Here is a 23,914-nt window from a genome sequence, read left to right on the forward strand (position 1 = left end):
TTCGTATCACAAAATCACAAGTCGAACACTTCCCAAGTGTCTAGGACTGTGTGATGTATTTTCGGATGATGCTGCAGATCCCAGCAGGGTGGCCTTTTGCAGTTGGCAGATCGTAATTTTGTCAATGTCTATTGTTTCCAAATGCCGGAAACAATTATTATTATTATTATTTTATGACACAGCAAACAAGATAGACATGCTGGATTTCGTATCACAAAATCACAAGTCGAACACTTCCCAAGTGTCTAGGACTGTGTGATGTATTTTCGGATGATGCGTGCAGATCCCAGCAGGGTGGCCTTTTGCAGCTGGCAGATCGTAATTTTATCAATGTCTATTGTTTCCAAATGCCGGAAACAATTATTATTATTATTATTATTATTATTATTATTATTATTAGACACAGCAAACAAGATAGACATGCTGGATTTTGTATCACAAAATCACAAGTTGAACACTTCCCAAATGTTTAGGATTGTGTGATGTATTTTCGGATGATGCGCGCAGATCCCAGTAGGGTGGCTTTTTGCAGTTGGCAGAACGTAATCCTGTCAATGTCTATTGTTTCCAAATGCCGGCTGAGATTTTTTGGCACGGCACCCAGTGTGCCCATCACCACCGGGACCACCTGCACTGGTTTCTGCCAGAGTCTCTGAAGTTCAATCTTGAGGTCCTGATAGCGGCTGAGTTTTTCCTGTTGTTTTTCCTGAGTTTTTCCTGTTATTATTATTATTATTTCAAAAACATGTCCATTCAAAGCAGTGTTTCTCCAACTATGTTCCCTTCAGGTGCTTTGGACTTCAGCTCCCAGCAATCCTAGCCATTTTAGCAGCTGTTAGGAATTGTGGGAGTTGAAGTCCAAAACACCCTGAGGGCCCAAGTTGGCCCAGGCCTGATTTAAAGAGTTCAAGCTTTTGTGTCTCACCTATCAGGAACAGCAGGGTGACTGCAGAAAGGACAAACCAGATGTGCCTGTTGCTGTTCTTTGGCCGGACTGTCTGGGTATGGAGGTGGTCAATGGACCCGTTTTCGCCCACTTCCTCGTCTTCGGCGGAGAGCTTCATTTCAACGTGGCTGTTGTCCCCGTCGGGCTGCCGGGCGAGACTGAAGCGGGTGTAGGAGAGCGGCTCCCCTCCGAACTGAGGAAGAGAAAGGCTTTCGTCAGAGCCAAATACAGGGGTTACAGGATGCTAGAGCACCAAATAAAATGTTTCCAAGCCTGTTTTCTAAAGAGTTGGGAGTCCACTGACATTACTAGCATTTCGTCTGTAATTTGGTAACTGCTCAAAATACAGGTTTTCCCAAAAAAAAATGTATATACACTTTGAAAGCGGATAGCTCAACGGATGTGTTTGTGAATGTATTCATTTTGTGTAGTTTGAAATTTGTATTTATAGTTTAAAGCTAACTGACAGTGTGTGTCTGTCATGCAACATGTAATCCAGTAATGTAAGCGTTAACTGCATAGAGTAGAGATTTATGGCTAGAGGGAAACAGTGAAAGATTTCTGGTAGGTTTTTTTGTGTGTGTGTGTCAGGAGCAACCGGAGTTGCTTCTGGAGAGAATTGGCCGTCTGCAAGGACGTTGCCCAGGGGATGCCCGGAGTTAACTGCATAGAGTAGAGATTTATGGCTAGAGGGAAACAGTGAAAGATTTCTGGTAGGTTTTTTTTGTGTGTGTGTGTCAGGAGCAACCGGAGTTGCTTCTGGAGAGAATTGGCCGTCTGCAAGGACGTTGCCCAGGGGATGCCCGGAGTTAACTGCATAGAGTAGAGATTTATGGCTAGAGGGAAACAGTGAAAGATTTCTGGTAGGTTTTTTTTCTTCGTGTCAGGAGCAACCGGAGTTGCTTCTGGAGAGAATTGGCCGTCTGCAAGGATGTTGCCCAGGGGATGCCCAGAGTTAACTGCATAGAGTAGAGATTTATGGCTAGAGGGAAACAGTGAAAGATTTCTGGTAGGTTTTTTTTCGTGTCAGAAGCAACCAGAGTTGCTTCTGGAGAGAATTGGCCGTCTGCAAGGACGTTGCCCAGGGGATGCCCGGATGTTTTGTGGGAGGCTTCTCTCATGTCCCCGCATGGAGCTGGAGCTAAAAGAGGGAGCTCATCCGCGCTCTCCCCAGGTGGGATTTGAACCTGGCAGCTTTCAGGTCAGCAACCCAGCCTTCAAGTCATGAGGCTTTTATCCACTAGGCCACCGGAGGCTCCTATGTAAGAGTTAACTGCATAGAGTAGAGATTTATGGCTAGAGGGAAATAGTGAAAGATTTCCAGTAGGTAACAGGACATTTCCTCATGATGTAGAATGTGGGAGGTGACAGTGCTTCCCTGGTCAGATGCACAGTTGTTAGGCTCCGGAAAAACTATGTAAATATTGTACAAACTGCAATAAAAGTAAAAGCCGCTGATTTCAGTTGACATCTGGAAGTCTGGATTTATTTCTGTGCGACTGAGCAGATTGCCAGATCGTCGGAGGTGGTGGTAAATTGAGACAGAGAAGTGATTAAGTCTCAATTTAACCAGTTCCTGACAGTGTTGTCAAAGGCCGGAAACACTGGCACAGCAGACTAATTCAACCAGAGAAGTCACTTGATGACCCAACCTCGACACAGCTAACACCTACCAAACAGAGGATGCCTTCAGGCAACAAAGTTCAGGCTACCTCTATGCAGATACCCTCACTGATTGACTTTGCAGCTTCATGGCTACTCAATAATCCAAGCGTTCCAATTGCAAGAGTGAATGTTGTAATTAACACCTCTCAAACAGGGGATGTCTCCAGTAACAATAGTCTATGCAGATACCTTCACTTATTGACTTTGCAGCTTCATGGTTAATGCTACCCAAGCTTGCTCATTGCAACATTCACACTTGCTTCAAACAGACAAGGGTTCTTTCTTCCACTCATAATTTCTACCATGAGTCAAATTAAAGATAAGTTTGAATCCAATGGAACTGTTCAGAATGGTACACTTTCCAACCAAGATGGTGTGGAGTGATGAGGCAACACTGAAATTAAACATCAGTCACAGTAGTGTCAAAAAAGAATGGTCCAATTAATCCTCTTGAACTTGGAACAAACAAAACATCAACTGAGATATCAGCTTTTACAGTGTGTATGCATTTTTGGGACACCCTATATTTGAGACCAGAATAAAATCTGCCATAGCGTGAAGGACTATTGTCATTTTCGTCTTTAGTTATATCCCACTTTTTACCTAGTCTGGGTCTCCAAGATTTAACTATTTTGAGTCGTCCATATCTATGGAGTTCACCATTCACAGCTTTCAAAAATATCCCCTTCACCCCAAATTTGACAAAGCAAGCTTCAATTTAAATTATTATGATTATTATTATGATTATTATTGTGTTGTCGAAAGCTTTCATGGCCAGAATCACTGAGTTGCTGCGAGTTTTCCAGGTGGTATGGCCATGTTCCAGAAGCATTCTCTCCTGACGTTTAGCCCACATCTATGGCAGGCATCTTCTAAGGTTGTGAGGACTGTTGGAAACCAGGCAAGTGGGGTTTATATATCTGTGGAACAATGTCCAGGGTGGGAGAAAGACCTATTGTCTTTTGGAGGCAAGTGGGAATGTTGCAACTGGCCTTACAACCTCTTAGGATGCCTGCCATAGATGTGGGTGAAAAAAAAGAGGACAGATATATATCTATATATATACCTACGTATCTAAAAATGTGTAGAAAAAAAATAAAAGAAAAGAAAAAAGAAAAAGACCAAAAAAAATTGTTTATATAAGGGAAAACTTGTACTTCCATTCTTCATTCTTTGCAGTAGTTCGAAACACTATCATTTCCCCCCCATTTTCTACCCTTCTTCATCCCTATTCTGTGTTCTTTTCTATTGGGTCTTCTTTTCTTTTATATGTATATATACACACATAAATAGCTGTATTTATAATTCTATTTCATGTATTCTTTAAAGAGACTCCAGTCTGTACTTCTAACATTATTTCCTGTGACTTTTTTCAGTAAAAAACGTTAATTTATCCATATCCATGATGTCCATTATTTTAATTAATAAGCCCTCTTTTGTTGGTACTTCTTCCTGTTTCCATTTTTTAGCCTAAACCATTCTTGCTGCTGTAGTGATGTATACCAATAAGATGTCCTTATTTCTGTCCATTTTTTCTTCCTCCCCTATCATACTCAATAGGAAATATTTAGGTCTCAGTTGAATTTTAATTGTTAAAATCTCTTGAACTGTTGCATGAACCATTTTCCAATCATTGTTAGCCTTTTTGTACATCCACATGTGGTAGAACGTACCTTCTTGATCTCCACATTTCCAGCATTTATTTTGCAAATTTTTATACACTGTCCCTAATTTTTGTGGCGTCATATATCATCGGTACATCATTTTGTACCAATTTTCTTTTAAATCTATTGCATAGGAGTATTTTAGTTTGGTCTTAATCTACTCCTGTACGAAGATTTATTGAGGATTCTGGATGAATTGATTTTAATCTTGGACATGCTTAAAATTGTATATAATGTGATTTTATTTTGCAATGGTACCTGTTTTATATGAATTGTTGTTTTGTAGATTGTTTTATATGATTTGTTGTTTTTAGGTTGTTTTTAGGCACTGAATTTTTGCCTATTTATTGCAAGCCGCTTTGAGTCCCCTCGGGGAGAAAGGCGGGGTAAAAGTGATGTAAATAAATAAATAAATACTCAGCAGAACTCAAAACAATCTGTTTCATCATCAAGCAAGGTATTGCAATGCTATGGCTAAAGTTGGCACTTCAAAATATTGCATTGACTGTTGAATATCAATATGTGTTGCCTATATTTAGCCATCATAAATATGTATATGTGTGACTCTTCCCAGTTCTGTGTTTCTAAGTTTTGTTTGGTTTTGACTCTTATAACTCAGGGAGGAAGTACTGGCAACTTTCAGTGACGTATTGCCTAGCCTCGCTCGAAAGTATTGCCAATTGGCAAGTCAAATTATGGCCAAGCCCAACTAGGAACTGCTTACTTCAGTCTGAATTATACCACATACAACAACTTATAAAGCTGATTGAACTAAAGGAACCCAAAGGGACATGTCTGTCCTTCCTGGGCATGATTATAATAGTGGTTTCAGCCCTTACCATGTTATATATGGCTTTCCTGGCATGATCCATCCTTCCAGACACTTCTTCAGGACCTTGACCGAAACCTGAAAGTTTGAAGAGAAAATATTATTTGCACTGGTACAATATAGACTAGACTTGTATAGTGCAAACTTCCGTCCCATTTATAAATTGGTTTTCCAGGCTGATTGCTTTAAGGTAGGCATGGGCAAACTTGGGCCCTCCAGGTGTTTTGGACTTCAACTCTCACAATTCCTAACAGCCTTCCGGCTGTTAAGAATTATGGGAGTTGAAGTCCAAAACACCTGGAGGGCCCAAGTTTGCCCATCCCTGTCTTATGATACAGAATTGTCTCTTCTTGCATTCAGGCACATTGCAAATTTCTTTTCCCCATGGGTGCTAGCCACGACCTACTGTATATACTCGAGTATAAGCCGACCCAAATATAAGCCAAGGCACCTAATTTTACCCCAAAAAACTGGGAAAACATTGACTCCAGTATAAGCTGAGAGTGGTAAATTTCAGAAATAAAAATAGATACAGTAGAGTCTCACTTATCCAACGTAAATGGGCCAGCAGAATGTTGGATAAGCAAATATGTTGGATAATAAGGAGGGATTAAGGAAATGCCTATTAAATATCAAATTAAGTTATGATTTTACAAATTAAGAACCAAAACATCATGTTATACAACAAATTTGACAGAAAAAGTAGTTCAATACGTAGTAATGCTACGTAGTAGTTACTGTATTTACGAATTTAGCACCAAAATATCACGATGTATTGAAAACATTGACTATAAAAATGCGTCGGATAATCCAGAACGTTGGATTAGTGAGACTCTACTGCACATCGTGATATTTTGGTGCTAAATTCGTAAATACAGTAATTACAACATAACATTACTGCGTATTGAACTGCTTTTTCTGTCTTACAGTGAATTGCAAGTCTGCAGATATAGGGCTGCTACTGTAAATGTATTGCTGTCCTTGTATTAGGAAGGAGAAAGTAAAACAGTGGATACCAAGTTAAGGGATAATGGGGTCAGTACTTTATTTACAACTTGCATTCTCCCGATAGAACCAAAGCTCAAGGCGGACTGCAAAGAATAGAGACAAAGCATATAAACATGCCAAAAGTTCTTACGCAGGCTAAATTAGAAAGAATTTTAAACATGCCCCTTAAAAAAGAATGGTACAGCATGCTAGCCATGTTCTAATACACAGTCAAAATAATTAACAGCACCAAGGCTACAATTAGAAACATAAGCACTGTTTGCACTCTGGCTACATCAGGACTGAATTTATCCCTACAAGACATCATTCCAGTGTTTACAATATTCTATCTGAATGCTCTAGAGCAGGGGTCCTCAAACTGTTTAAGCAGGGGGCCTTCAGACTGTTGAGGGGCCAAATTATCATTTGAAAAAGAAATACGAACAAATCCCTATGCACACTGCACATGTCTTATTTGTAGTGCAAAACAACAACATATTTTAAAATGAAAACAATTTTAACCAACATAAACCTATCAGGCCAATGAGATAGTCAAGTTAATTAGGGTTGTTGTTGTTGTGTGCCTTCAAGTCAAGTGGGCGAGTCTAAGTCTAAAATTATTTATTTATTCATTTACTACATTTATATCCCACCCTTCTCAGAGCAGCTGTATGTACATACAATATATTATTAGCATAGCACAATATTAGCATTATATATTACTAAATTGAACTATATCACTATACTGTAATATTATATGTAATATATAACATGTAATTACAGTAGAGTCTCGCTTATCCAACGTTCTGGATTATCCAACGCATTTTTGTAGTCAATGTTTTCAATATATCGTGATATTTTAGTGCTAAATTCGTAACTACAGTAATTACAACATAACATTACTGCGTATTGAACTACTTTTTCTGTAAAATTTGTTGTATAACATGATGTTTTGGTGCTTAATTTGTAAAATCATAACCTAATTTGATGTTTAATAGGCTTTTCCTTAATCCCTCCTTATTATCCAACATATTCACTTATCCAACATTCTTCCGGCCAGTTTATGTTGGATAAGTGAGACTCTACTGTAATATTATTATATGGTATTATTATTAGTATTACATTGTATAACATGATAATATTATCAATATCATATGTATATATAATATATTATATTATTAAAACTGATATGAAAATATTATATTATAAATGAGGGCGGGGGCCAGGTAAATGACCTTGGAGGGCCGCATCCGGCCCCCGGGCCTTAGTTTGGGGACCCCTGCTCTAGAGGTCAACATATTCCCATGAACCTCTCTTGTGTTGCTGCCCAATGATTCCCAGGTCATTCATGCTGCAGTCTTCCCCATAGATCTAGTCTTCTGCCAGGGAACTTGAACCCATCAAGGAATCTCTGGACCAGTGCCTGGCTTGAGGGTGACCTTTCCAAGGTGGTCTCCCAATACATTTTCATGTGTGCTTAGAAGGCACTGCATTGGAGCCAGAAGGAGCTTATGGGCACACTCACATAGGTTCTTTTATGCCCTAAACAGCATAAACTGTCTTTGGCAGTTACCGTATATTCTTGAGTATAAGCCGACCCGAATATAAGCCGAGGCACCTAATTTTACCACAAAAAAATTGGGAAAACATTGACTTCAGTATAAGTCGAGGGTGGTAAATTTCAGAAATAAAAATAGATACCAATAAAATTACATTAATTGAGGTATCAATGTTTTTGAATATTTACATAAAGCTCACATTTAAGATAAGACTGTCCAACTCTGATTCAATCATGATTCTCATCTTCAATGTAAATGTGCTTATGTATCCTTTTAATAATAATAGAGTAAAATAATACATGTGATAATAATAATAATTTATTCCGCCCTTCTCACACCGAAGGGGACTCAGGGCGGATCACATTACACATATAGGCAAACATTCAATGCCTTTTAACATAGAACAAAGACAAACAAACATAGGCTCCGAGCGGAGCTCGAACTCATGACCTCCTGGTCAGAGTGATTCATTGCAGTGATTCATTGCAGCTGCTCTCCAGCCTGCGCCACAGCCCGAATCCCAATAATAATAATAATAAAGTAATAATAATAATAAATAAATAATACAGGAAAATAATACATGTAATAGAGTAAAATAATAAATGCAATAATAATAATAGTAATACAGTAGAGTCTCACTTATCCAAGCCTCTGGATAATCCAAGCCCTTTTTGTAGTCAATGTTTTCAATATATCGGGATATTTTGGTGCTAAATTCATAAATACAGTAATTACAACATAACATTACTGCGTATTGAACTGCCTTTTCTGTCAAATTTGTTGTATAACATGATGTTTTGGTGCTTAATTTGAAAAATCATAACCTAATTTGATGTTTAATAGGCTTTTCCTTAATCCCTCCTTATTATCCAAGATATTTGCTTATCCAAGCTTCTGCTGGCCCGTTTAGCTTGGATAAGTGAGACTCTATTGTAATAGAGTAAAATAAATGTAATAGTATCAACAATAATAGAGAAAAATAATGTAATAATACCAATAATAATGGAGAAAAATAATAAATGTACCATATGTTCTCGAGTATAAGCTGACCCAAATATAAGCCAACCAGGACCCCCACCCGAGTATAAGCCGAGGGGGGCTTTTTCAGTCTTAAAAAAGGGCTGAAAACTAGGTTTATACTCAAGTATATACAGTACCTTGTTTTAGAACATCCAGCAATTTAAGACAGGAAACATACAACACCCAAATATCTGTCATCACTTTATTTATTGTCTTAAGAATTATCACCATATAGCATCACCCGTCTGGTAGTCTTTTTGGAAGTATAGTCCTGCTTCTATTCTGTTTTGGTCAGGGCTCACCTAGAATGTGTCCTGTTCTGGGTCAAGCAATTCAAGGATATGGACCAGATGGAAGTTATCCTGTGAAGGGGGACCAAAATGACTGCTTCTTCCCCTATGAACTGGCACGGGCTTCAAGATCTATTGGGGAGGCCCCTCCTCTCGCTCCCACCACTGTCACAAGCACGGTTAGTGGAGATTAGGGAGAGAGCCTTCTTAGTGGTGACCCCTTACTTTGGAACTCGATCTCAAGGGATATTAGACAAGACCCTCACTGTCCTCCTTTCTCAGGGAGTTAAAAACATGGATATATCAACTTGCATTTGAGAATGCCTAGTCTCTAGTCATTATATTATATTGTATTACATTATATGATATTATATGTATATCTATATATATAAAAGAGTGATGGCATCACGGCGACCCACAAAACAACAAAACTACAGGCCCCCCAACCTCGAAATTTGACAACACAACCCATCATCCACGCCTCTAGGTTGATACAACAAAAAAGAAAAGGAAAATAAAGTCCTAATTAGAGAGAGAGGAATAACTGCTTTTATCCAATGGCTGCCAGTTAGAAGGCTAAGCTCCTCCAACTTGTTCTCCTAGCAACCCAATAAAAAATAATAAAAAACACTAAAAAATAATTTAAAACACTAAAAATTAAGACAATAAAATACTATAATAACAGAACATAACTAAAAATAATACAAGAAAATAATAAAATATAATAAATAAGAAGATAACTTACAATAAAATTAATTTAAAAAATACAAATAACGTCAAATAAAAATTACACAACAATTTTTAACCAATACCACCACCACTTTGCCACAGCAACGCGTGGCCGGGCACAGCTAGTACAATATATAATATTATTAGCATAGTACAATATTAGTATTATATCTTACTATATTGTACTATACCACTAGACTAATATTATTAGTCATATTACATGTAATATACTCATGTATAAGTCTAACTCATGCATAGGTCTAATTGTCAATGTGATTTTATATGTTGTAAGTCGCTTTGGGTCCCGTTAGGGAGAAAAGCGGGATATAAATACAGATTTAAATTATTATTATTATTTTATTATGACACAGCAAACAAGATAGATATGCTGGATTTCGTATCACAAAATCACAAGTCGAACACTTCCCAAGTGTCTAGGACTGTGTGATGTATTTTCGGATGATGCGTGCAGATCCCAGCAGGGTGGCCTTTTGCAATTGGCAGATTGTAATTTTGTCAATGTCTATTGTTTCCAAATGCTGGCTGAGATCTTTTGGCACTGCACCCATATTATTATCAACACAACGACGTATTATTATTATTATTATCTCTTGCACTTCTATGATCTAGGTGAAGAGTGGGTCTTTATTTTGCACCCAATACACCAGGAATCCAAACCCTTCTTGCTGGACTGCCAAATCCCAGAAATAATTTCTAAGGTAGCCAACTATGAAGAACATCTGAAGATGGGTGTGCTATGGAAGGCCACCACACCTCCTACTCTTTCCACCAAGCAAGCCAACATCCCAAGAAGTCATGCAAACGTAAATTGCTTTGCACAACAGTTTTGAGCATTTCCTCAACTGTCCAGAACGTGCATCTGGCTCCATTAATTCAGATATGGTCCACCAATGACACGGCAATGAGGAAACTCAGTTCTGTGCATGCTCTGCACCCAAAGAGATTAACCGATTCAAGGAAAACCAGTCTGCCATCGCACGGACAGCGCTGAGCTGCTGGGTGAAGATAGCCAAGCAAGAGGAACCCCACCTTTCTGTACTGAAGGCAAGGAGATTTCCTAGAAGTGGGAACCAACCGGTGTCTTATCTGCAGAACTTCTCCTTGAAGCTGAACATAGATATGCAAGCAAGAGATGGTTTCGTGACCCAACCTGGTTCTCCCTTAACAAAAAGAAAAATCAGTCTGTTTAGCAAGCCTTGCAAAACTTTGGCCCTCCGGGTGTTTTGGACTCCAACTCCCACCATTCCTAACAGCCGGTAGGCTGTTAGGAATGGTGGGAGTTGGAGTCCAAAACACCCGGAGGGCCAAAGTTTTGCAAGGCTTGCTTAAGGAACAGAGCAATCTATAACACTCTGAGAAAGTTGCCAAGAATATGCTTTTCTAAAATATTTGCTCTGCTGATTTTTGTTCCTGGGTTATCAATGTCATTTCCTAATCTATCTATATATCTACTAGCTGTGCCCTGCCACGCGTTGCTGTGGCCCATTGGAATTGCACTGAATAGCTCCGGTTTTTGGGGTTTTTTAGGCCCTGTGGAGATTCGTGATGTGATATTTTGTGGTTTCAACCTCGAGGCATGGATGATGGATTGTGGTGTGAAATTTCAAGGTTGGGGGGTGTTTAGTTTTGTTGTTTTGCTTGGTGTCAGGATTCCATCACTCTTTTATATATATACTAGCTGTGCCCGGCCACGCGTTGCTGTGGCGAAGTATGGTGGTATGGGAAATAAAGTATTGAGGAATTGGTGGTAGTTAAGGTCAAGGGTAAAGGTTTTCCCCAGACATTAAGTACAGTCGTGTCTGACTCTGGAGGTTGATGCTCATCTCCATTTCTAAGCCGAAGAGCCGGCGTTGTCAGTAGACTCCTCCAAGGTCATGTGGGATGACTACATGGAGCGGCGTTACCTTCCTGCCGGAGCAGTACCTATTGATGCACTCACATTTGCATGTTTTCGAACTTCTGGGTTGGCAGAAGCTGGAGCTAACAGTGGGGGCTCTCTCCGCTCCCCCAATTCAAACCTGTGGCCTTTCGGTCCAGAAGTTCAGCAGCTCAGCGCTTTAACACGCTGCGCCATCAGGGGATATTATTTCCTAAAGGTTGTGAATATACAATATTTCTGATTGGGTTTTTTTTGTTTGTTGGAGGCAAGTATGAATGCTCCAATTAGGAAAAATGATTAGGATGTAATGGCCTTGCAGCTTTAAAGCCTGGCTGTTTCCTCCCTGAGTGAATTTTTTGTTGGGAGGTGTTAGCTGGCCCTGATTGTTTCCTGTCTGGAATTCCCTTGTTTTCAGAGTGGTGTTGTTTGCGATATTTTATGTGCTTCTACTGTCTGTGGCCCTGAGAAAACAGGATTTGCCAGACTTTGATGATGGGAATACTTTGTTGGGAGGTGTTAGCTGGCCCTGATTGTTTCCTGTGTGGAATTCCCCTGTTTATTTACTGTCCTGGTTTTAGAGATTATATTGTTCTGCATTATTCTATCCCAGTAATTATTTCATATTAAAGAATAATCTCACTTATCCAACATTCGCTTATACAATGTTCTGGATTATCCAACGCAGTCTGCCTTTTCATAATCAATGTTTTTGTAGTCAGTGTTTTAAATTCATTGTGATATTTTAGTGGTAAATTTGTATATACAGTACAGTAGAGTCTCACTTATCCAACATAAACGGGCCGGCAGAACGTTGGATAAGCGAATATGTTGGATAATGAGGAATTAAGGATAACCCTATTAAACATCAAATTAAGTTATGATTTTACAAATTAAGCACCAAAACATCATGTTAGACAACAAATTTGTCAGAAAAAGTAGTTCAGTACACAGTAATGCTATATAGTAATTACTGTATTTATGAATTTAGCACCAAAATATCATGATATATTGAAAGCATTGACTACAAAAATGCGTTGGATAATCCAGAACGTTGGATAAGCGAGTGTTGGATAAGTGAGACTCTACTGTAAATACTACATAGTATTACTGCGCATGGAACTACTTTTTCTGTCAAATTTGTTGTATAATATGATGTTTTGGTGCTTAATTTGTATAACGATTACCTAATTTGATGTTTAATTGGCTTTTCCTGAATCCCTTCTTATTATCCAACATATTCACTTATCCTGCCGGCCTGTTTACGTTGGATAAGTGAGACTCTACTGTATATTTCTAATCTTATATTATCTGCTCAGAACTGGATTATCTGAGGCTCCTTCTTCACAGCTGTATAAAATGCACACTGAAGTGGATTATATGGTAGTGCGGAGTCAAGATAATCCAGTGCAAAGCAGATAATATAAGATTATAAATGGGTTATATAGCTGTGTGGAAGGGCCTTGAGTCTACACTGCCATATAATCCAGTGCAAATTAGATAATCTGTGGAAGAAGTCTAAGTGAGGCCTAAATCTGCCTGTCCCCTAACTGAAACCTGGCTGTCCCTTGGTTGCTAGGCAACCAAGTGGGCAGAGATTAGCCCTCTAAACTGGCAGCAATTGGATAAAAAAAATTATTGCTCTCCCTCTAATTAGGACTTTATTTTTCTTTTCTTTTTGTTGTATCAACCTTGAGGCGTGGATGATGGGTTGTGTTGTCAAATTTCGAGGTTGGGGGGCCTGTACTTTTGTTGTTTTGTGAATTGCCGTGATGCCATCACTCTTTTATATATATAGATAGATATCCATAATCTCTCTATATCTATATCCATAATAAAAGTAAAAACTCGTATGTGTGTGTATGGCATGGGTGGCTGCTCACGCAGACAGCCTCCGGCCTCCACAAACAGGTTGCAGTTCCCAGTGCTGAGAAGCCACCAAGTCACTCCTGTCCACTGACATTGAGGTTACAGTGAGCGCCATGAACATAAAGCCCAACCCCTGCCAATGTCCTTCCCAAATACTATGGCCCACCACCCAAGGAATGCTTTCGTTTGGGGACCATTTCACCCTAGATTTTGCACTTTCCTCCACCACAGGCAGGCATCCCAGGGTTCTCCATAGCTGCGGAATTTGCATGACCCCGCCCACTGCCCTTCCCTTTCAAATCTGTCTGCAGAACAAACACTGCAGAGGAGTTTGGAGGATTGACTCCACATGGTGGAAGTTGTAGTTCACCCTGCATCAAGTCAGAGCACTGTGACTTCTACTGGGGAATATAGAGGAGCTGTAGTTCACCTACACCACAACGCACTATGAACCCAAACAATGATGGGTCTGGGCCAAACTTGCCATGCATACCTGATATGACCAGATTTGAATACTGGTGGGTTTGGAGGGGAATTGGGAGTAGTAGGTACTGGGATTTATAGTTCACCTGCAATGAATGAGCACTCCAAACCCCTCTGATGATGGACCCGGACCACACGTGGCACACAGAGCCCCCATAACCAATAGAACATATTGGACAAGTTTGGGGAAAAGGGAGTTATAGTTCATCTAGAGAAACTGGCCCACACCGACAATGGACTGGGACCAAACTTCGCACAGAGAAGCCGCTTGACCAACTGAGCATACTGGAGGGGTATATGGGAATGGGTGTTGATTCTGGGAGTTGTAGTTCTCCCGCAATCCCGCAAAGAGCACTGAACCCAGCCAACGACGGATCTGGACCACACTTGGTACACAAACCCAAAATGGCCAACTTTGAATACGGGCAGGTTTGGGGAGGATTGACTCACGATTCTGGGAATTGTAGTTCACCCACTCCAAACTGAGAATAACCTAACATTCACAGACAAATAATGCCTTTTTCAAATAACCCGGGCATCACTGGATCCCCAAGCTGGTTGGGTCTATAAAACATGGGGAAAGTTTATTACACTGCCAAAACATAAACTGCTATACATCAAGGGAACCACTGACCGCAAAGGGAAGCTGATGAAGAAACACAAGCTAAAAGCTATCTACAGACTCCAACAAATGCTATGTTCAGCAAAGCACAAGAGGGATCCTCTCACCTCTGCAGGAGTCTACCAGATACCATGCAGCTGTGGACAAGTCTACATTGGGACCACCAAACATAGCATTGCCCGAACATGAATCAAGGAACGTGGAAGGCATTGCAGACTAATTCAACCAGAGAAGACAGCCATAGCAGAGCACTTGAACATACTATAGTAGTAGTAGTAGTAGTAAATTTATTGATTAGCCTTTAAGGCCATATCACAGTATCAAAAATGTTTGTTAAAACATGCTTACACACCATATAGTAAGTTGAATAAAACACTTACAACAATACAGTAAATAAATATGCTAAAATGAATATATAACATCACATTTCCATATCACCCCTACAATTTATCCCAATCAGCCCCACATATGTGGTTCTCAGATGTATTGCTTTGCTTAAAAACAGAGCTGTTTTATATGTTACTAGCTGTGCCCGGCCATGCGTTTCTGTGGCGAAGTATGGTGGTATGGGAAATAAAGTATTGAGGAATTGGTGGTAGTTAAGGTAAAGGGTCCCCTGGGCTGAATGGGTTGCTAGGAGACCAAATGAACAGAGCTTAGCCTTCTAACTGGCAGCAATTGGATAAAAACAATTATTCCTCTCCCTCTAATTAGGACTTTATTTTTCTTTTCTTTTTGTTGTATCAACCTAGAGGCATGGATGAGGGGTTGTGCTGTCAATTTTCGAGGATGTGGGGTGTTTACTTTTGTTGTTTTGTCCGCTGCTGTGATGCCATCACTCTATTATATATATAGATTTTTGAGTCTTGGCCACACATAAAATACGTTGTTCTGTTGTCGGATTCCCAATGAATTGTCAGTTTGATATATGAACCAAGGTACAAGTCCCTCACCTTCTGATACAATTTACAATCAAATAATATGTGGACACAGAATATTATTTGAGAACATAGAAATGCTGGACCATTCTAACAGCTACCATGTCAGACTACATGGAGAAGCTATTGAAATCAACAAGAAGCATGGTGACAATTTCAACAGAAAGGCGAAAACGATGAAAATGAACAAAATCTGGCTACCAGTATTAAAAAATTCTAAAATCAGGACCTTAAATAAAGAACATCATTAAGAAAAGAGGGGAATTCCAGACAAGAAACAATCAGGGCCAGCTAACACCTCCCAACAAAGGAATCATCTGGCAGGAAGCAGCCAGGTTTTGAAACTTTCCACAGATATACTATATAAATCCCACTTGTCTAGTTTCCAACAGACCTCACAACCTCTCAGGATGCCAGGTATAGATATGGGCAAAACGTCAGGAGAGAATGCTTCCGGAACATGGCCATACAGCCTGGAAAACTCAGAGCAACTCAATGGTAGAAAGTGATCCAATACAATTTGGAACAAAAAATAAATGGGAAAAGGACTTAGGAATCAATACTACGGAGGAAGAATGGTTAAACATTTGGAAACAAAGAATTATGAAAAAAAATGTCTGTTAGAATGAAAAGAGAATTGTTATAAAACAATTTGAAGATGGTGCATGACTCCAATAATGTTATGTTATTATAATAGAAACAATCTACAAAATTGTTTTAGGTGCAATAAGGAAACTGGGGCTTATATACATTTATGGTGGGAGTGTGAAAACATAAAAAATGGTATTTCCAAGTATTTGTTGAAATGAAAGGCATACTATTACTCTACAAAAAATTCCAAAATGACAAAAGAATTAATAGTAATTTTTGTTACTGCTTTAAGACTAGTTATAGCCAAAAAAATAGAAAACATATGATTATAAAATAAATACAGAATAAAACATTGCATTTACCTGAAATTCAAACTACAGCACCTGGGATTTTTGGTGCTTTTTATGCAAATGTAATGCAAATAATACTGGACTATCTCTCAGGGATAAAAATCAAACAAACCATTGTTTTATAATTTAAATAAAGAAAAAAACCCTTTTTGGTTTAAGCAGAGCTTTTTGCATTGCTACTTTAATCAAAAAAATTCACTATTATTTATTAATATTGTGCCTGGGAGTGGAAACAGCTCAGAAAAGGGGAAATAAAAAAGGTACAAATAATTAGCAGATTGTATGATGCAGGATTATATTACGGAAAAGAGAATTGAAAATAGGAACAGATATTCTAAGGAGAACTGGGACTCGAAATGGAAAGAGCTGATAGCCAGAGTAAAAGGGGAAGGAAAATATAAGGAACTGAATCAGACCATCTTCATGACCGAACAAATAATATTTTAAAAATATTTATTTATTTTTAAATAATGTGTTTTTGTTGTTGTTTTAAAAAAGAAAGGTACAACTGTTACTGGAGGAAGGAGGTGAGAGGGAGGGGTAAAAACAGACAGGTATCAATAGTAGACAATTATAGAAATGGAAAGGCTAGGAATCCATAAGCACATGGACAATTTGAATAGAAAGAAAGAAACCATGAAAATGAACAAAATCTGGCTAACCAGTATTTTAAAAATCTCTAAAATCAGGACAGTAAATAAAGAACAACACTCTGAAAATAAGGGAATTCAAGTCAGGAAACAGTCAGGGTCAACTAATACCTCCCAAAATCCTAACATTTCCCCAGGCAGGAAGAAGCCAGGCTTCGAAGCTGCAAGGCTATTCGATGCTAATCAAGCTGGGCAATGGCAACATCCACACTTGCTTTCAACAGAAAGGAATTATTTCATCCACCCATGACATTCCACAAATATATAAACCCCACTTGCCTAGTTTCCAACAGACTTCACAACCTCCGAGGATGCCTGCCATAGACGTGGGGAAAACATCAGGAGAGAATGCTTCTGGAACATGTCCAGACAGCCTGGAAACCTCACAGCAACTCAACTAAGAATACAAGTCAGACCAGAACGGGATGAATAAATAGGTGGAAATGTTTCCTTTTCTGTAATGTGAATGTAATATCATGCTCTATATAATCTAATACTGTGGAACATGATGCATTGCGAAGCATGTTTAATCATATTTTAAGGCTTAAAGGCTTTTAACAATCATTTAAACCAGCCAACTCTGCCTAAAGTTTGCTTTTACAAGCTAGCCTTAACCACTGACTAAGTGCACCTGCCCTTCAACACACAAAAGAATCAACTACTATAGGAAAGAATTATGTTGTCAAGTGTGTAAGCTTTCTTCCTTGCTGAAGAATACTTCTAATAGTAACTTTCCCACCACCGTTTTATCTTCACTGATAGTCTGGCTCTTTGAAATGTGCTGGGCATGTTAATTTAAATTATTATAGTAACAAAGAACCTTTTTTGCTCTTGGCTTTCTCAATTCAGATGGTAGAGAAAGTAATTGCGGCTGCAAACGCAACATGTGGGTGAAATGAAGAGTTTGCCCCAAGGATAACAACTTCCTAACCTAATGCAACTCCTTTTGCACCTGGATCTCCAAGTTCTGCAGGATGTCTGTTACTCAATCTACGTGTTCAAGGCTCTTAGTAAGTTACATAATTAGCTTTCTTGCACAACACACAGTTGTAGCGCAATGCAAACTATGGCTCAACGCGGTGATGACAAGGCTTCCAAAGAAAGCTTTAAGGCACTGTTTGTTTAAGGCAGGTGTGGGCCTTTTTAATACTATTCCAGTTTTGCATACTGTGATCAAACCAACAAAAAGGGGAAAGAAAATAGTAGACTACAAAAAAACTAGCTTGAAATTACACCGCTTTACCAAAACTATACCAAAAAAAAAAAATCATCTATATCTATATATATAAAAGGGTAATGAAATTTCGGCCTAGGACAAAACAACAAAACTACACATCCCAGAAACACTAAACTTGGCAGCACAACCCCTCATTCATGCCTCTACATTCATACAACAAAAAGAAAAGAAAAATAAAGTCCTAATTAGAGGGAGAGGAATAATTGTTTTTATCCCATTACTACTAGTTAGGAGGCTAAGCTCAAAACACTTGGTCTCCTAGCAACCCACTCAGCCCAGGGGACAGGTAGAGTTAGGCCTCACTTAGGCCTCTTCCACACTGCCTATAAAATACAAATTATCCAATTTTAACTGGATTATATGGCAGTGTAGACTCAAGGCCCTTCCACACAACTATATAACCCATTTATAATCTTATATTATCTGCTTTGAACTGCATTATCTTGACTCCACACTGCCATATAATCCACTTCAGTGTGCATTTTATACAGCTGTGTAGAAGGGGCCTCATATAATCCAGTTCTAAGCAGATAATATAAGATACTTTATTTCTCATACCACCATACTTCACCACAGCAACGCGTGGCCGGGCAAAGCTAGTCTATATATAAAAATGTAATGTGCATTTTTCCCATGGAGTAAACAACAAAACCACTGAACCAAATCGCACCAAATTTGGCCACAAAAAAACATAGTCCTCCAATTTATGTCTTTCATTCAAAAAAAAACCCTAGAGAAATTAAGTCCAAATGACAGAAAAACCCCAATGGCTTACTATGCATGCAAAGAGGGCCCCCAAGAACTGAAGCAACTACATTACCCAGAGGACCTCATAGCTGTGCGTGGAGCTTAATGCCACTTTTAAAATAAATTGCCATGGTGGAATAGCCTTGCAGCTTCAAAGCCAGGCTGCTTCCTAACCAAAGGGATCCTAACCACCAGACTACACCACAGCAACACGTGGCCGGGCACAGCTAGTGGAGTTATAAAGGAATTAAACCATAATGCAAGCTGACAATTGCAACTAAAAGTCTTTATATCCCTGTAGTTCAAAGAGGGAGTTTCCAGGAAAGAAACAACTATATACCCAATGGGCACAAATACAATTTGTGACATATCCAGAGGAAATAACAGTCCTGCACACCAAGCACCTTGGAAAGCACAGTTTTTCTTCTTTTAAGAGTCGGAATGGTTTCCAGAAGTATACAAAACTCAGTGCCAGTGCACTCAGTCCCATCAATTCAATCTGATCACTTAAAGCTTGTGATCTTCATTTAGAACAAAACATAGCCAGCAGAGTAATAATAAATAAATAAAAATACTTTATTTTTCTATCCTGCCACCATCTCCCCGAAGGGACTCGGGGCGGCTAACATGGGGCCAAGTTCAAAGCAGAAACAAAATATGACAAATTAAAACTATTATAAATGACTAAAAACAATATCCTCATAACATAATACAGTTGGACAATGACTTTGAAGCCACACTTTGCCACAGAAACCCATTGGTTGACTTTGAACCAGTCACACTCTCTCAGCCTTTAAAGGAAGGGAAAGGCAAAAATCCCTCTGAACAAATCTTGCAACAAGAACAAATATAGGTTCGTCTTAGGGTTGCCATAAATTGGGATTGAATTGAAGGCACAGGTTACTACAACATGGCATGTATATCCATACATGGAACAAAGCAGCCTATAATTATTGTTATTATATTTATCACATTTATTATTTATATCTTGATTGAGGCTCAAAGCGGATGACAACATTAAAAGGAGGGTTTCTTCTCCGCGACAAATAAATATTTAAATGGAATTAAACATATAAAGCAGTTAATGTCATTTTAAAAAGCAAGGTTCACAGTACTGTCTATCAGTACATGGCACAAAGCAACTTATTATTATTTTACTGACATAAATAGTATGACACAGCGAATGAGATGAATATGCTGGATTTTGTATCACAAAATCACAAGTCAAACACTTCGCAAGTGTTATTATTATTTTGATCACATTTAGTATTTATATCCTGCCTTTTATTTCTTAATTGAAGCACAAAGTGGATGACAATATTACAAGCAGGCACTTACTATCTACAACAAATAACTATTCAAATAGAATTAAACATACTAATCAGTTCATATCACTTACAAATGGTTAATTAACTGCACAACTTCACACAAAACCACCCTATTTAAAAGGCTGAGTGAATACAAAGAAGGCCTGGTATGGGCAGACCATGCAAGAAAGAAAGAACATGCATACAAATCCAGGGCTGGAAGATTTCCTGCCTTAAAATAAAGGAAAGTAGGATATAAGTGTAAAAAGTATGCAGTGGTAAATATAATAATACATGTTGGGAGCATGGATCCCCAGCCCTAATGCAACCTGAACATGGAAAGCAGACTATAAGGACAAAATATAAAGTGTGCAATGTATAGTATGTGCAGTGTTGCATATTGCATGCTGGAAACATGAATTTCCAGTCTCATTTTTTCTAGCAAAGCCTTAAAGAGGTGAAAGTAAGGTAAAAATAAATCTAAAGTGTGTAGTATTGGATATTGCATGTTGGAAACATGGATTTTCAGCCTGACTGCCCCAAGCACAGCTTTATGACAATAAAGCACTTAATGTGAAGTCTGCAGTACTAAATATAATATGCTGGAAACATGGATTTCCAGTCCTACCGCTTCAAGCAAAGCCTTGTAATGCATAGAATATGTAGTGTTGCATATTGCATGCTGGAAGCTTGGGTTTCCAGCCTTATTGCTTCTAGCATAGCCTTAAAGAGAGGAAAGCAGGCTAGACAAGCACACATCCTTACAGCATTTAGGAAGGACTTGAAGACCTATTTAATTAGACAGGCTTTTGGCAGTGATTAGTCAGTCTCCACAATATGAATTTACCTCAATTGGGATAGCAAGCCCCTTCAGCTAATAGGAAATAACTGTGTTTTTATTCTAGTGTTCATAATTTTATTGCTATTTTGTTACTTGTTGTGTCATTTTTATATCAATTGGATGTTTTTAATTGTTTATCTCTTTTTTGTTTATTTAATTGTTTATCTATGTGATTTTCTGTATTGTATTTATTGTATTGTATTATTATGTTGTAAGCCACCCCAAGTCCGCTGGGGAAAGGGGCAGGATAGAAATAATAATTTAAAAATAAATATAAAGTGTGCAGTGATCAATATAATATGCCAGAAGCATGGCTTTCCAGCCTTACTGACCCAAGTACAGCCATGTAAGAAATAGTATGTGTTATTATTATTACTATTATTAAAATAAATATAAAGTGTGCAGTGATAAATATAATATGTTATAAACATGGATTTCCAGCCTTACTGTCCCAAGCACAGCCATGTAAGATATAGTATGTTATTATTATTAATTATTATTTAAAAGTAAATATAAAGTGTGCAGTGATAAATATAATATGTTATAAACATGGATTTCCAGCCTTACTGTCCCAAGCACAGCCATGTAAGATATAGTATGTTATTATTAATTATTATTTAAAAGTAAATATAAAGTGTGCAGTGATAAATATAATATGTTATAAACATGGATTTCCAGCCTTACTGTCCCAAGCACAGCCATGTAAGATATAGTATGTTATTATTAATTATTATTTAAAAGTAAATATAAAGTGTGCAGTGATAAATATAATATGTTATAAATATGGATTTCTAGCCTTACTGTCCCAAGCACAGCCATGTAAGATATAGTATGTTATTATTAATAATTATTATTTAAAAGTAAATATAAAGTGTGCAGTGATAAATATAATATGTTATAAATATGGATTTCTAGCCTTACTGTCCCAAGCACAGCCATGTAAGATATAGTATGTGTTATTATTATTAATAATAATTATTATTATTTAAAAGTAAATATAAAGTGTGCAGTGATTAAATATAATATGCCAGAAGCATGGATTTCCAGCCTTACTGACCCAAACATAGCCAAGTAAGATATAGTATGTGTTATTATTATTATTATTATTATTATTATTAAAATACAACAAATTTGACAGAAAAAGCAGTTCAATATGCAGTAATGTTATGTTGTAATTACTGTTGTAAAAATTTACGAATTTAGCACCAAAATATCACGATGTATTGAAATCATTGACTACAAAAATGTGTTGGATAATCCAGAATGTTGGATAAGTGAAACTCTACTGTATAAAGTGTGCAGTGCTAAATATAATATTCCAGAAGCAAGGATTTCCAGCCTTATTGCCCCAAGCACAGCAATGTAAGGTATAGTATGTGTTGTTATTATTAAAAATAAAGTGTGCAGTGATAAATATAATATGCCAGAAGCATGGATTTCCAGCCTTACTGACCCAAACATAGCCAAGTAAGATATAGTATGTGTTATTATTATTAATAATAATAATAATTATTATTTAAAAGTAAATATAAAGTGTGCAGTGATTAAATATAATATGCCAGAAGCATGGATTTCCAGCCTTACTGACCCAAACATAGCCAAGTAAGATATAGTACAGTAGAGTCTCACTTATCCAACACTCGCTTATCCAACGTTCTGGATTATCCAACGCATTTTTGTAGTCAATGTTTTCAATATATCGTGATATTTTGGTGCTAAATTCATAAATACAGTAATTACTACATAGCATTACTGCGTATTGAACTACTTTTTCTGCCAAATTTGTTGTCTAACATGATGTTTTGGTGCTTCATTTGTAAAATCATAACCTAATTTGATGTTTAATAGGCTTTTCCTTAATGCCTCCTTATTATCCAACATATTCGCTTATCCAACATTCTGCCGGCCCGTTTATGTTGGATAAGTGAGACTCTACTGTATGTGTTGTTATTATTATTAAAATAAAGTGTGCAGTGATAAATATGCTATGTTAAATATAATGTGTTACTATTTCCAGGCCTATTGCAACTCCAAGTTGGCCCAGGCCTGCTTCAAGGTCAAGAAACGTGGAGGCCACGTGCTCCAAAGCCCCATGCCTTGCAGGCCCCGCTCTGTGACTTGCCTGTCCCATCATCCACTTAACAATGCCAATACATTTCCAATACAACAATGCCTTTCCCTTCTTTGCACCTATGGTCAGCCTACTATTGGGAGAAAGGAGGGCCTCTGCAGTGCCTACTACAGTCCTCCATGCCTTTTGCAGCTGTGCAAAAGCTCTGCCAAATCCCAGAAGGGAAACCATGCAGCCTGTCCAAGCCCACACCTCTTCGGACCCCCACCCAGTTTAATGCAAGCAAGCCCCTTCTTTTCGCCCCCAATTCACCTTGCGGCCCCTTTAAGAACGGCGCCCGCTCGCCCGGCACGTCCGCTGGACTACAAGAGCAGAGAAAGGAGAGAGAGAGCGCGCGCGCGCTCAGGGCGTGAGCCACGTGACCCGCCCCTCTGCCGGGGAAGCCCCGCCCCTTTCTTACCAGAGCAGAGTCGCGCATGCGCATACACCCACACACTCCGTCTTTTCCCCTCCTGAGCCGCGAAGCCCGCGAGGCCGTTTTTATACAGCTGCTCCTAAGCCACGCCCCCTTTCTCCGGCTGGCTTACTACTGCGCATGCTCGCTGGGCAACTTTGGAAAGTT

At 38.5% G+C, this 23,914-nt stretch overlaps 1 protein-coding gene across 2 annotated transcripts in view; it reads right to left on the reverse strand.

Annotated features, from left to right (window-relative positions):
• Positions 1–23,824, reverse strand: part of tfrc (transferrin receptor) — a 60,044-nt gene extending 36,220 nt beyond the window's left edge. Inside the window, exons 1-3 of one of the 2 annotated variants that reach the window (XM_062976911.1) lie at positions 23,753–23,824; positions 5,115–5,182; positions 926–1,139 (exon numbers count right to left, since the gene is read on the reverse strand). In XM_062976911.1, the coding sequence (XP_062832981.1) occupies positions 926–1,139; positions 5,115–5,147 (247 nt within the window). In that variant the 5' untranslated portion in view covers positions 5,148–5,182; positions 23,753–23,824. Of the gene's footprint in view, positions 1–925; positions 1,140–5,114; positions 5,183–23,604; positions 23,731–23,752 lie in introns of those variants that run through there. The other variant, XM_062976910.1, reaches the window with a different exon arrangement.
• Between the last annotated feature and the right edge of the window lie 90 nt (positions 23,825–23,914).

This window comes from Anolis carolinensis, chromosome 3, assembly GCF_035594765.1.
Source record: "Anolis carolinensis isolate JA03-04 chromosome 3, rAnoCar3.1.pri, whole genome shotgun sequence".
Classification (NCBI taxonomy): Eukaryota; Metazoa; Chordata; class Lepidosauria; order Squamata; family Dactyloidae; genus Anolis; species Anolis carolinensis.